We start from the raw sequence: 14,427 nt of genomic DNA on the forward strand, positions 1-14,427 counted from the left end.
TTTGACAGATCTTGTGCTGTCAAAGTGACAGTTCAATGTTATTGTGTGCTGGCATCTTCCTGGGAAGCCCTTGTACGAAATTGGATTAGGTTCTGCTCTGTACACTTTTAATTTTGAATTGAGCGAAGAAAAAAAAATCACTAAAATTACATGAATATAGTCAAATTATCGACTTCATGATATAAACGTGACATGTAATTTTAATTTTTGTCATTCGCTATAGTATTGTTAGCGAGACCATGGCAAGACCTTCAGAAGTGAAAACTACTATTCGCTAAATACTTAAGAAAGTAAGCCCGGTATCGGAAAACATACATTTAGAATTTTCTTATTCGAATTAGCAATGGTCTACGTGATAATTTGTATTAAGTACTTTGTAATTTTTATGTATTTGATGATATATCTAGACAGGGCCGGTCCTTCTTTGAATGCAACGCATGCGAAGAATGCGGGCGCACGCCTTAGGGGGCGCCAAAACGAGATTTGGATATAAAATTTTTAATATAGTTTTTTCAATATCCTTCAAGAAATATATACTTTCCTTGCATCTTTTACTAATCTTTGGCCAATATTTTTAAAATACGGTAAAAATTTCACTTTAAAGCAACAAATGGGAAAGTGAATATGAATACACAATTCGGCCTTTACAATATCAGTTAAATTAAAATAACTCAACAACAGTGCTATGTTTAATAATAAAAAGCTAGATTTTTTTAATCTCTTTGATTTGCTCAATAGAATAAATTGCATAAAATTTCCAAAATAAATAAATAAAATGTTTTAAAACCCAAATATTGAGATTATGCATGCGTTAGAAATAATTGAAAATTTAAGAATATTTTTGCAAGCAATAAATAACATATTGAAATTTTTGAACGTGTTGAAAAGTTTGGATTGAAAATAAAAATTCAAAAATAGTTTGGTAGTGCGACAACGATAGAAGGCACAAAAATTTGATTATGAGCTCCCGTGAATTGCCCCGATCTTCTGAATGATTATAAAAGCAATGTATTTTTGCTTTTAGATTACATATATCTAATTTTTGCGTACTAAACGCAGAATTATTAAAAAGTATTTTAAAAAATTAATGTAAAATGTTAAAATAGTTAAAATAACAGGGGGGGTGGCTCGAAAAATAATGGCCTGCGGGTGCTGAGAACCCCAGGACCGACCCTGTATCTAGATTTGTGTCGACACTGCTCCATTTCAATTATAATAAAAAAATGAAGTATGATTTTTGTCTTCATTAATATTTTTTGTCAACAAGAATATTATCAATCTGTATATCATAGTACGGCTTCTGTTTGAAAATATTTAGTATTTAACTTATAGAGTATCTTCATCAGGTGCACCATGATAAAATTGTATTGAAAGTAATATATTGCCCTTTCGGTCACGCGATTTATATTTGAATTTATTCAAAATAAAGAGAGGTAATGTAACAAACTGTTTCGTCAAACAAAAAAATGAAAGTAATGTCGAAGGTCACTACAATTAATATTATGAAAAATTAAAGTATGTATAGGTAATATAGCTAAATCTATTTCACTTAATGTTCTTAGCATTGAACTAACAATAGTGGGGTCGTATACATACTAACTTAACTTAGGTCTATATAAAGTAATTCTGAAAGTCACTTTAAATTTATTGATTATTTACTTAACCTAACATTATCACACTCAAAGTCGATTTGAATCAATTATAATACCATGAATGAAATATAAGTGTAGAAAAAATGCTCATATTATTCATACATAATTTACACGTGATATAATTTTATAAATATATTGTTATATCAGCTCTTTTGTGGAGTTTTTTCTTCTTCAGACTTATATGTATTTTTTCTTGGAAACGCCCAAAATTTCTGCGACTTTCCAAAAATTTGTGCCTCCGCCAAAGTGTCTGGTAACTTTTGGTGTAAGGTCTCAGGTAATAGTAGCTCGGCCACCAACCCCGAAAACATCATAAGTGATATAAACAAATACGGATATCGTACATCATATGTGGTACCCTAAAATTTGATAAATGTTAATTTGATGCATTCGGTATTTTCAAAATCTCTTATATTTTCAGAATTTCCGGTATCATCATTATAGTTGGTTATTTGAATTATCTTCTAACAAATGGGATAATGAAATAATTACTTATACGTAACTTCTCCTTCAATATTCTTACCAAATATGAAATATAAGGACCCAAAATACTGGATGCGTTTCCTAAAATTACACCAAGGGCTACTCCTGTCTGTCTCAGGCATGTTGGATATACTTCAACTCCTTGAACCATTAAAACGTAGAAGGAAACACTAACACAAAATTTGATGATTGCTGCAAATATACTTGTGAATATGTGCAATGATGGATCTGTGAAAGATAAGAGTGATCTGATATTAAACTTTTTGTATAAGTTCTATGGGCAATTTTAATATTTGTTTAGAAGAGTACTTAAAATTCAAAAGTAGAAATTTTAAAAACAAGTTAACAAGTCTCATTGATTGTAGCTTCTCTTCTGGATACGTTTTGATAGTTACATTATTCAACTGATGCAGTTTCATCCGTAACAATTTAGATCCATTTATAACTTTAATTTTTCAAAGAAATTATGGTACCTTTTTCGATTTCTTACCTGTTGATGTGTAGATAAGTGGTAAAGTTGTGCACAATGCTAAAAAAAATGCCATGCATGCAGTCCATCTTCTTCCAATATTGTTTGTTGCAAATTTTCCAACTGGATAAGCTGGAAGTTCTGCAAATCCTTGATACAAATAGTTCAGAAACGGATTTCCATCCATATTACTTACATTTAAGTACAGTAAGAAGTAACTTAAACCGCAAACGACCCTGGAAATATTTAAGCAATTAAATTCGTTCAGTTTTTTAAACACTAAAACATCTCTAAATATGTTCCTAACTAAATCTATATATAAAATTTTATCAACAAATTTTGAATTCGTAATATTTTAAGATATTTTGCAAAACTACTTCTTAGCTTGGATCACATATTTTAGTGCCTAAGTTTTTACCAGCATATCAATAACATTATTGTGTTCTTGGCGAGTGTCCAGCTTGTGAACAAACTCATCATTCCAAAAACATGTTCGGGTTCAGACGAATAATCTTTTAGCATTTCTAATGCATCATCGTTCAATGTTGCACCATTAACTTTTGCAATTGTGCGTAAAGTTTTTTCACATTTCTTCATTTTTCCCCGGCTTGCTAGCCATCTTGGTGATTCGATCATATATCTAGAAAAATAAATATTTAATTTTTAATTTTGCAGAAAGTTATATCAATTTCTTAATTACTTACTTGTTATTAATTAAAAATATTGCAAATGGCAATGAAGAAACTAGAACGAAATCAAACCAATTTCTCAACCACCACATCAGAAGAGGCATTGTGCAAATTCCAAATGTCCACCCAATTCCTTGCAACATAGCGACGTGTGAGTTTTCATCACTACAGAAAAATTATATTAAAAGATACTTATTTTTAATTATCGAGGTTGATAAATATAAACTTTATTTTAAGATATATTATTTTGATAATTTCTAATCTCACCAAGTTCTTTAAATTGTATACAAATTTTTGCAGCACGTGAAATCACTTTTATCACTTCGGCTGAATATAGAAAATAAATTTCAATTTTTCAAATTACCTGGTCGATATTTCCATTCCTATGACAAGAACAGTCTGGTATAAAGACATCTGTGGCAGTGCAGTCACCACATATCCAAATACATACCAATAATATGAACTAGTGAGAAATAAGTTAAATATTTTCCCAACGATAATCAACACCATGCTGAGAAAAAATACTGGTTTCCTGCCTATTCTGTTGGCAAAATGTTTTCTTACAAACCATGAAAATATTGAATGAATTATAATAAATAATATCTCACACATCTCCTAATTGTCCAAAGACTAAGGCTCCAAACATTTCACCTATTCGGCCGATTATCAAGGAATTTGTTACTCTCATTTCCTTGTCGCATACCCAATTTTCTTGCATCGGTATTGTCAATTCAAACCAGGTTCTGTCAAACTCATATCCATGCTGGCATTCTGAAATATTGTTTTTTATAAAAACCTTTAATATCTGATGAACTGTAAGATGTACCTAATTACATTTATATAATTGACCCTTACTTATGGTGGAGTAGTTCTGGTTTGGATGAACGTTTGTCCAGTCTGTAATATTGTACATTTCACAAGAACTGTAGGAAGCTTGACCTTTATTATTAATATTTCTGGAAAAAATGCAAAATAATCAACTTTTTGTAAATAAGTATAAAAATGAAGGTATTAGGGCTTTTTGTAATATTTTAAATAAGGTAAGTAGCAATGAATTTGATCAGTTACCTATGCACATATACATATATGCACACCTACTTATGATAAGTTTTTAAAAACAAATAATAACTTAATCGCGACTTCAAAAGAATGAGTATTATCTGTTTTGATTACTCATAAAAAGACAAACAGAATATAATGATATTCATAATTATTTGATTTTCACATTTCATCAGTCTTTACAAGCATACTGAAGAAACAAAAATAGTAATATTTTCCTTTGTACCCGTTTGAGTTCATTACTTTCTGATGTTTCATAATGAGTGAATGAAATCACTCTGACAATAATATAACTATTTACTTGCATCTTAACACCTATTTCATTTGGAGTAATTATTATATAAGTAATGCAATTGACAATGCGATTATTTCTACTTTTGTTACGATTAAAAACATTTATTTATCTATTTTATAATATTTGGAAAAGCCACATAAAAACAAAAAAGCAGCAAGTAATGATCAAAATGAAACAATTTGATTAGCTACTGCGTAAAAATCTAAGCTCTCTGTTGAAAATAAGTTGCTGCTATATAAATCAATCATTAAACCAATCTGGACCTACGGAATTGAGCTCTGGGGATGTGCTTACAAATCAAATATAGCTATAATGCAGAGAACTCAGTCAAAAATTTTACGTACAATACTTAATTCTCAGTGGTACGTTACAAATGAAACCATTCACATCGTTCTCAACATGAAAACGGTGCAATTAACGTTCAAGAATTTAAGGAAAAAAACAAAAGTAAACTGGAATCACATTCAGACCCATCAATAGGCGACATTACCCAACCATTGGCTTAAGATAGGAACATCAATGGCCTTTAGATTTAGTCATAGATTAGCTTCAACATTATCTTTTTAATTGTTAAACTAAGATCTCATTGGAGTTCTTCTTAGACATCGCTCTCAAATATTGTCAATTTAGCTTATAGGAATCCTTATGTATTTCTGATTGCTGAATAAAACAGAGTTTAAAAAAATCTATTTTATAATATAATGATTGCTTACTTTGGAAGTGTTATTTCTTTCCATTCTTCTTCTGTGTAGTTGTAATTTGTTCTTCCTGGTACGTGACACCAATGTTCGGGTATGGTCATGGCCAAAATCATGTTCATGCAGGGCATAACTGCCAATAAAGCAAATGCGACATTGTACATGTAATTAAAGCGTCTTTGAAATGGACCATCATTTCCTACCGACTCCAGAACCGTATCAAACGCTGCATCTTTTTTGCCCATTTTAATTAGTTAACCTAGAGTAAATAAGCTTATATTTTATTTTGGTACTACCAACTTTATAAGTAAGTGTAAAGTATTAATTTTATCTAAAAATTTAGATAAAATACTTTGTATTTGTGAAAGTCTATGTTTTGGTGTATTTTTTAATTAGTGAGGTTATGTGTGGCTAATTCCTGTTTTTCGTACTATTTCTCAGGACGATTTCTTTTTTGTAATATACCTCTGGTAACATTTATGTGATTTGATTATCATTATAATAATTATGTGATACAAATTCTTAATATGTTTATAAACTACTTATTGAAATATTTTCTTGATTATGTATGTATAATTTTTTGTCCTATTAGCCAAAGAGTTTAAACTAATTCCTCAATTTTTTCCTATATGCCTTGCTACTCCTTAGGCATAATATTGAATAATACAATAGTCATAAATATAATTGTGATAAATTTTGTTAGTCCTCAAATCTTCACACAATTCAAATTGCTTTTATGCACCGCAAAACAATAAAATATAATTGCATCTTATGCAGCATGTTTGAAATATATTTTCAAGATTTAATACATTAAAAAATAATACGTAGCTTAACTAAATATTTTTCTATAAAACCTAAAAATTTCATATACAATACAATACAAATATTACTGACTTCAAATATTTAATCGAAACACTATACAATGATAAAGTTACGAGAGAACAGAATAAAATATTAATATAAGCTATATATTATATAAAATATAATGATTTTGATTCTTTTTCATCAGAACACGATTTGCACATAACTTTGATTATTAATTTTATTTTTTTTGATTTAGCGCTAAACCGTTTTTAAGATAAGTTTCATTTTGGATACAACACTAAATATAAAGCTATTTTTAACATATAATATAACTATTTTTTCATACTTATTCAAATTATGCACATTAATATTGTAATTTGCTTTTTCGTATTAAGCCTATTCTACTCTAATTCACCAATTTGTTGTAAGCGCCCATAAAATTGAAGATAATTTTGTTCATTAAAAATAATTATAAATCACTACCTGTATAATTACCTAAAGTCACATACAATATAACTCTTAATATTTCAAGTATTTTTTTCACATAATGTTTTACTATAGTATTAGAAAATATGCCCACTGACTCCTACATATTCAGTTGTAACGGTTATTTTTCGAACATGTTGCTAGCAAGTTTTTCGCAGTGCGCACATGGAGAACAATGACTGAACTAATTCAGACTTTCAATCTCTTAATACAATGAGTGCTCTCAAACAGTCGGTTGATAAGAAAAGATAGCAATAAATAGCAGAAATCTTAATTTATATTTTTTAATTATTGTTTGTTTCCATCATAGAAATGATTATTATCATATTTGATTTGTAGAATTTACTCTAAATCTCTTGGTTGTTTGGTTTGCGCTATTAGTTTACACTGAGCTTAAAATTTTAACGTATTACGCAGCAAATTTCTTTATATATAGGTATATATTAAATATAGGTATATATCTTTATATATATATATATATATATATATATATATATAGAATTTTGTGTTTTGAATATACAGAATTGTTCATATTTAGCATTAATGATATTATGTTTTTTAATTAATCAATCAATTTCAACATTTTTATTTGTTTTTGCTTGAAAATATTAGTTACATATAAAAATAACCCGAAGTTATTGTGTTTTTCTATACATACATTTTTTGTATGCATCTAGATGAGTCAAATCAGAATTCGAATCAAATATTATATTAATTATCGTTAAATCTAAATTGTCTAACTTTATTTTATTAACCAATTTTTTGTATACATGTATTAATGTTACAAAATAATACTATATACTATTTTATGTATACTAGACTTGGAAATTTCTTCTGGCTTTGGGCTTTTTTTTGACCTTGCTTTTTCTTTTACATTTTTAAGGTATTTATTTTAAGCTAGACCGCATTTTTACCACTAAGCCATGACCAGCTCTAATGTTTTAAATAATAGTCACCATTTCAATTTTGTGAGAATTATTGATTTATTTAATGTTACCTCAAGAACAAATGTATAAGTTGCAAGATATCAGAAGATATCACAAAAACTAATATGCTGATAGCTATTAGTTTAATATAATAATCAGTAAGTTAGGTATATATCAAATATTTTGTTGAAAACTTCTACTTAAACATTGAGTATATTAGCTAATATAATTAGAAACTAATTGTCGAGTAATAGCTTTGAACTGTTTTCCACCCACCTAAATAAATATAATATGTATATCACTATACATATTATAATATTTGAACTTAGCGATTTATTATCTTAAATCTATCAGATTTTATAGAGCAAACTCTTATTGAAGATTATAAAATTGTTATATATTATACAATGTTTCAAAAACAACAATATAAAAGCAATTAGTTTTTATAAGCCTGCCAGGCGTTCAGGCAAATATATGCAGAAGGCATTGGGGCCGAGGCTGTCTTGCCATGGTTTTAATATACAGGCCAATCACAAATGTGAAATTTTCATGATAAATATTTAAACACAAAATCCAAGAATACATTCAAGAAAAATTAATAATTGCAATGTTTTATATATTAGAATTTCTATAACACTGGTAATTTCTTAATATCTGTCCGAGCAGGTTATAGAATCTGAAACTTAGGGTTTCAAACCTTAAGCTTTTATTAATCAGAACTTTACGTTCTATGAGCTGTTAGGCTGAAACTTCTCCTTTCTTCGTATTTTTTAGATGATAACCCAATGGTTAATCCATCCATATTTGATTTTTTGTTAGTAGATTTAATCTAATAGGGCTGACTTTTTATTGGGGCAACAATGTCGGGCAAGGGCTATTTTCACTTGGAAACATATTGCTATCTATATTTCCAAGTGAAAATCGTTGTCACTGACAACAGGCTGCTCGAAGTGGGAATCGAACCCGGGACCTCTGATTCAGGTCCCGTCGCTCTTAACCGCTTACCTACGGGCGAGCCCCACCCAACTATGAAGTCCAATTTGGTTTAGAAATGCAAAATGTTTCGATGAATAATCTAGCATTCAGGTATTTTCAAATTAAAATTTAGTTTTTCCGGGTATAGTATATTTCGCACAAACTATTTGCTTACTTTTTTTCTTTTTACATTATATTGTTTACTTTTGTTACCACCCATGCTTTGTAAAATATAAAATGTTTTTAGTTTATGTTCACTAGATAATATTTATGTACATTTAATTTATATCGCTGATAATTATTCCACTCTGGGTTATTTAATTGTTTAATGGTCATTTTGATTATTTATTTCAATTATCTCAATATTAAACGATTATTGTTTAATTATTTTCATATCAGTAATGTTTACTGGCCTTGTGTATCTTTGAACCATAAATCTACTGTTAGAGTATAATTTATTCATACAGATAAAAATTGTCTCGTCATCTTACAATTAGATTAAGATGACGACGTGACGCTACTAGACTGTTTATATTAAATTGGTGCAAGGAACTAACATCGATATTCGGTAAATACGTATAAGTTTTGAAGATTTAATTGAAGTTATTTCAGATATAATAATTGCTTACAGTTTGAATATAGAGTCTTCTTTATCTTAAGTTCACTCTTGAGGTAAATTACCATTCCACTTTATTTGGGGTTTCAAAAAATTCCCATCCGACTTGGATGTTTGGTATTTATTTATAAATGATGGAACTTATGGGCTATTATGTACTGTAAAGGATTCTATCCTATAAATAGATTTTTTATATACATATTTCTTATCTTACAATATATTTTGTTGAAGTTTTTCGTTTTGAATATCATTTCATAATACAGTCGTGATGATAAACTTATTACTGGGAAAAATATATTTTTAAACTGCAACTTTACTCCATTAAGCCATATGCAAATAATCATTAGCAAGCTATTTATTATAAATTATTAATAATTATTAATTATAAATCAGATGTACATTCATTTCTTATATTGTTTTTTTGTGGCAAGCTCCAAAACTTTTGATTTTTGCCGAATTCTTTAGCTTCAACAAGAGTTTCTGGCAATTTTGCATTTAAAGTTTCGGGTAAGAACATTGAAGAAATAGCCGCTAATAATAATACCACAGCTAAAATTGCATATGGATATCGCTTATCAATTGAAGTGCCCTGTAAAAATACCAAAATTATCAAAATATTCCTCAATTATAATTAATTTATTTTGTTTTATACCAAGTAAACTATGTATGGCCCTAGTACACCCACAGCGTTGGATACAATAGTTCCAATAGATATACCAGTTTGTCTTATACAAGTCGGGTATATTTCCATCGATTGTAAACAAACTACGTAGAAATTTATACTGATGCAGAATCTTATCACTACTGGAAATATTGTCTCAAGTACTTGCAACTTTTCATCTGTTAATGATATTTGAGATACACAAACCACTTTAAAATCAATTAAGGTATTTCATTTTCTTTATATATAATATATATAATATTAGTTATTCCCAATATACATTTCTTACCATTTACTATGAAAATTAGTGCAGTTGCGGCTATCATTCCGAGAGCAAAAGAAGATGAGGCAGTCAATCGCCTTCCTAATTTATCACACGACAGTCGTGCTAATAAATACGCTGGCAATTCCACAGCAGACTGATATAAAAAATTCAAAAATGGATTACCATCGGTATTGGTAATATTTAACATCAACGCAAAGTAGCATAAACCGCAGACAATCCTGGGAAACAAAAAGTTATCAAGTACTTCAACTTCATACTATGTATATAAACAAGATTACTTCGGGAGAGTTAGTAGCTCCTATTAATCTATTGATCATTTTCTAGTAATTCAAAGATGTTATGCATTTACAATTACCATATTTGATGTTATCAATGTTATTTATACAATGAATGATAAATTAAGTACATAAAATTTTAATTTTGTATAAAGTGACGTCAAATCGTCTTATATTGAACTAATTTTTCACAATAAATTTTGTATAACTTACAAAATATATATTATAGAGATCTATATATCGGCTATTCTTATTAGATACTTTAATGTTATCTGTCTTGTTATATATTTTTATAACTGCAGTAGTAGGTAAGTCGTGCTACTACACTTTGATATTTTGTAATACAAAATCTTAAATAATTTTGAAAGAGTCTTGATTGTAATCATATTCGTATATCAGTATAATTGCTCATATCCTATGAATTTAAATTATTTATCAAATATATTGCAAAAATTAGTCGTGCATGGCATACTGCAAATTACTGAAACTTTTTGTACCATAATTCAACATTCAAAGAATAAAAATTATTACATACACACAATGGATAATTACATACATCGATTTTTTCTGAGGTATGCAAAAACGTTCAAAAGCTCTTGAAACGCAATTATCTATAAAAATTTTCATTTTCGATTTTCACTACCATACGGGAAGTTAACAAAACTGATTCTTATGAATTCTGTTTACTAATATCATAGTTTTTTTTTTTTTCAATTTCTTTTAAGTAAGAAAAGTAGAGTCAGTTTTTAATATTATAACCAGGTAAAATCTATCGTGATCATGTAAGAGATCTAATAAAATGATAGTGCAACAGCTGTTCTCGAATAACTTCCAGAAAGTAAAATAACATTCGACAAATGAGTCCTATTTTGTGATTGGGAAACCAGATTTAGTAATAATTGTGTATTGTCTTTTAAACCGAATTTAAAGGGAGAATTAATGAGTGCATTTAGTTATGAACCCGCTGACTTTCTTCTAGAATTATTCTGATATTTGTATTTATATTTATATACCTACCAGCATATCACTATTAAAATAGTGCTTAATGCAAGCCTAAAACTGGAAAATAAGCTTAGAATCCCATAAACTTTCTCTGGTGTAAATGACATTCCTTTCATTTCTTGCAGCGCATCTTTATCCAAAGCCATTCCATTTATATCAGCAATCCTTCTCAGCATTTTTTCACATTTTTCAAATTTGCATCGGCTCAGAAGCCATCTTGGCGATTCGATCATATATCTAGTAAAATTTAGATATATTTCAGATTAGTATTAACTCTATAAGGAATAATATACTCTATTAGAAGAATACTTGTTTGGGATTAGGAAAACAATAGCTGGTAACGTAGTTATTAACCCGAAGATAAACCAATCTCTTGTAGCCCACATCAAAAGAGGTAATATTATCAATCCACTGGTCCAACCGATGCATTGAGACATTTGAATATGTGATCTATCATCACTAAAAAAATCATAACATTCTTAGTTTCATGAGTAAGACAGATGAGACTAATTTGTGAATTAAAATGATCTCATTATATTTTATGAATATGAATTAAATTCTTAGACGACTTTTCTAGCTTTCCTTTACCTTTTCGTGGTTTCCATTCCTATTATAAGAGTACTTTGCATAATGGACGGCGTAGCAAATGCTCCAAAGCCGACGGCGCTAACGAAAACTGGATACCAGTTTGTGGTAAAAATTGTTAACAATCGTCCACTTATCGCAACTAATAAACTCATATAGAACACGATTCTCCGGCCAATTCTAAAAAAATATTTTTCTATATTACCATTGCAATACCAAGTATCTATCTTGGTAAATACTCTCTAGCGCAACATTTTTCTATAAACTCTATCGAATTATTTCATTTCATGCTTAGTTAACAATATAAATTTGATATACCTGTCCCCCAACTGACCAAAAATAAATGTACCAATAACTTCTCCGACTCTGATCATTGCAAATACATTTGTACAGTATAGCAGTTTATCACAAACCCAATCATGATCTGATGGTATTGTTGACAGATACCAGGTCTTGTCATACTCGTAACCATATTGACAAGCTAAAATAAATAAAAATGAAGCAAAATGATGTAGTTTCTTTATTAGTCTAAGCTATAAACTCAGGGTGATAGCTTATTGAATTTTCTTAGACAGCAGTTGAACTCTTAGTTTAGTTTATTGAGAAATAACAATGATTGAAAAATCAGAAATTCATCTAAAATTATGAAAAAATACTCACGTATAATATTGCGAATCTGTGGTTCGACTATTTCTCGATTAGTGTCATTATACATTTGGCATGAGCTTGATTTTTTGTCGTAGCTAAAATAGAATAAATATGTATGAAAATCACAAAACGTAATTATCAATTTTAATTCCATAACATAGAGTTTTGATGATCCCTTATTGAGAGATACTTGCATTTATTTGCGAATTAAAAAGGAACTAACAAGCACTTATAATTATAGCTTATGTTATATATTCTTTGAAAATTATACATAGAAATTTTAAATATTTTCAATTACAGTATAGAATTTCCTATCTTTTGAATTCTAAGTCCTAAATCTTTCGATCAATACGTTGAATATAAAATGAATGAAATATTATATTTCATTGCTGCTATTTATGAAGAGTAGGATAATAAGATTTTTTTTTAATTTATCACAATCACTCATATTTAATTATTGAAATGATTGAAGATATATTTTTCTGTTAAAACTTGAGTTTTTATTATAAAAATGTCTCTGGCTTGTTCAATAATTAATTGGAACAAGTTTGTTATGCTTTAAAATCAAACAAATCTTCGCGTAATAACTTTTTAGTAGTAGTAATATTATAAATAAACATTTTCATGGCACATGATTATTACTGTGTTATTAAAATACTTTGGTATAGTCAGAAATCTCCACTCATCAATTGTGTAATTAGTGAATTCTCGTCCTGGTACATGACACCAATGATCTGGAATCGCCATCATCAGAACTATATTCAAATAAATTATACTTGTTATACCAACAAGTATGCAATTGTAAAAGTAATTATATCTTTTCTGAAATACTCCATCGTTTCCTGCCGATTTCAAAACTCGATCAAATATTGTATCTTTATCCGATTCCATTTTATAAATAGTTTTCCAAATAGCACATGGGAAATTTAGAAAAAGTGACTTATGTTTCAACTACTACTACTTCATTCACATTCTTTAAATATCACTTGTAACAAACCATTACTCAATAAAATTATTTTTGTCACTTTCTGTTGGAATTGTATTGTGTTGATAATAAATTTAAAATATTAGGAATGACATGAAGTAACAATAATCTCCGAATGTTTATGAATTATGGCCTCGAAAAAGTATTAACAACATTTTTGCCTCTATAATTTAATTACATTAATATTAATCTTTATTCAAACAAGTAAAACAACGTGACTTAGCGTTTTTTTTTATTTGATTGTAATTCTTTAGCATTTTGTTCTGAAACATAGAGTTTGTATTTACAAAAATCATATCAGTAAATCGGAAATAAGTTTAATTTTAAACTTTATTTCATAAATGTTGAGAATGAAAATAAATAGTCATAACTTTCATAAGGTGAATTTTTGTTTTTGCTTTCTATGGTTATCTCACTGCGTTTTTATAGACTCGCTATCAATAAATAACACTTCTTTGTTTTGGATTTTCTTATTTGTAAAGTTCGTAAAATGTGATATTATTGTATATTAAGGCAATTTGCTTGGACTTTGCTCATTTAATGTATTTTATTGCAAAACTTATTGCTTTTTTTATTGCACAAAGACTTGCAACATTAAGGGAACTTTCATATTTACCAAGTCGATTTTCAAATAGAATTTTACCACCCTCATGTTGTTTTCTGCGATTTATATTTGGAAGCAATCAGTAATGTTCTGGATGAGAATGGGGGGTACTATAGCACTCTTTTATTTTTGACGGGTTTTGTCTTTACATATTTATTTTTATTTGTTTTTTTCATTATTTATATTTTTATTAGACCAATTTTATATGCAATACTGATTATTACATTAA

General features: G+C 28.5%; 2 protein-coding genes across 2 annotated transcripts; both read right to left on the reverse strand.

Annotated features, from left to right (window-relative positions):
- Nucleotides 1–1,795: 1,795 nt before the first annotated feature.
- Nucleotides 1,796–6,788, reverse strand: LOC113385945 (solute carrier family 22 member 5-like). Its single transcript, XM_026623764.1, has 10 exons — nucleotides 6,645–6,788; nucleotides 5,361–5,604; nucleotides 4,149–4,249; nucleotides 3,902–4,064; nucleotides 3,658–3,834; nucleotides 3,309–3,458; nucleotides 3,023–3,244; nucleotides 2,626–2,840; nucleotides 2,176–2,363; nucleotides 1,796–2,011 (listed from the first exon to the last, which is right to left on the reverse strand). Exons 2-10 carry the CDS (start codon nucleotides 5,588–5,590, stop codon nucleotides 1,796–1,798), a joined length of 1,662 nt encoding a protein of 553 aa, XP_026479549.1. The 5' UTR covers nucleotides 5,591–5,604; nucleotides 6,645–6,788.
- Nucleotides 6,789–9,534: 2,746 nt separating this feature from the next.
- On the reverse strand, nucleotides 9,535–13,356 carry LOC113385946 (carcinine transporter-like). Its single transcript, XM_026623765.1, has 9 exons — nucleotides 13,268–13,356; nucleotides 12,622–12,704; nucleotides 12,280–12,442; nucleotides 11,965–12,141; nucleotides 11,686–11,835; nucleotides 11,392–11,613; nucleotides 10,103–10,317; nucleotides 9,805–10,022; nucleotides 9,535–9,741 (listed from the first exon to the last, which is right to left on the reverse strand). Exons 1-9 carry the CDS (start codon nucleotides 13,354–13,356, stop codon nucleotides 9,535–9,537), a joined length of 1,524 nt encoding a protein of 507 aa, XP_026479550.1.
- Nucleotides 13,357–14,427: the final 1,071 nt, after the last annotated feature.

This window comes from Ctenocephalides felis, unplaced genomic scaffold (genome assembly GCF_003426905.1).
Source record: "Ctenocephalides felis isolate EL2017-DRISC unplaced genomic scaffold, ASM342690v1 CF-g0.4_SCAFFOLD_03571, whole genome shotgun sequence".
NCBI classification, from domain to species: domain Eukaryota; kingdom Metazoa; phylum Arthropoda; class Insecta; order Siphonaptera; family Pulicidae; genus Ctenocephalides; species Ctenocephalides felis.

Bases quoted from the DNA above. Each gene is read 5' to 3' on its own strand.
- LOC113385945 (XM_026623764.1), bottom strand. From the start codon at position 5,590: ATGGGCAAAAAAGATGCAGCGTTTGATACGGTTCTGGAGTCGGTAGGA. The intron at 2,364-2,625 runs GTAAGAAATCGA...TATCTTTCACAG, and splicing joins ACTTATCTACACATCAACAG to ATCCATCATTGCACATATTC. The intron at 2,012-2,175 runs GTAAGAATATTG...ATCAAATTTTAG, and splicing joins GTCCTTATATTTCATATTTG to GGTACCACATATGATGTACG.
- LOC113385946 (XM_026623765.1), bottom strand. From the start codon at position 13,356: ATGGCGATTCCAGATCATTGGTGTCATGTACCAGGACGAGAATTCACT. The intron at 11,836-11,964 runs GTAAAGGAAAGC...TGATTTTTTTAG, and splicing joins GGAATGGAAACCACGAAAAG to TGATGATAGATCACATATTC. The intron at 10,318-11,391 runs GTAGGTATATAA...TTTGTTTCCCAG, and splicing joins ATTTTAATAGTGATATGCTG to GATTGTCTGCGGTTTATGCT.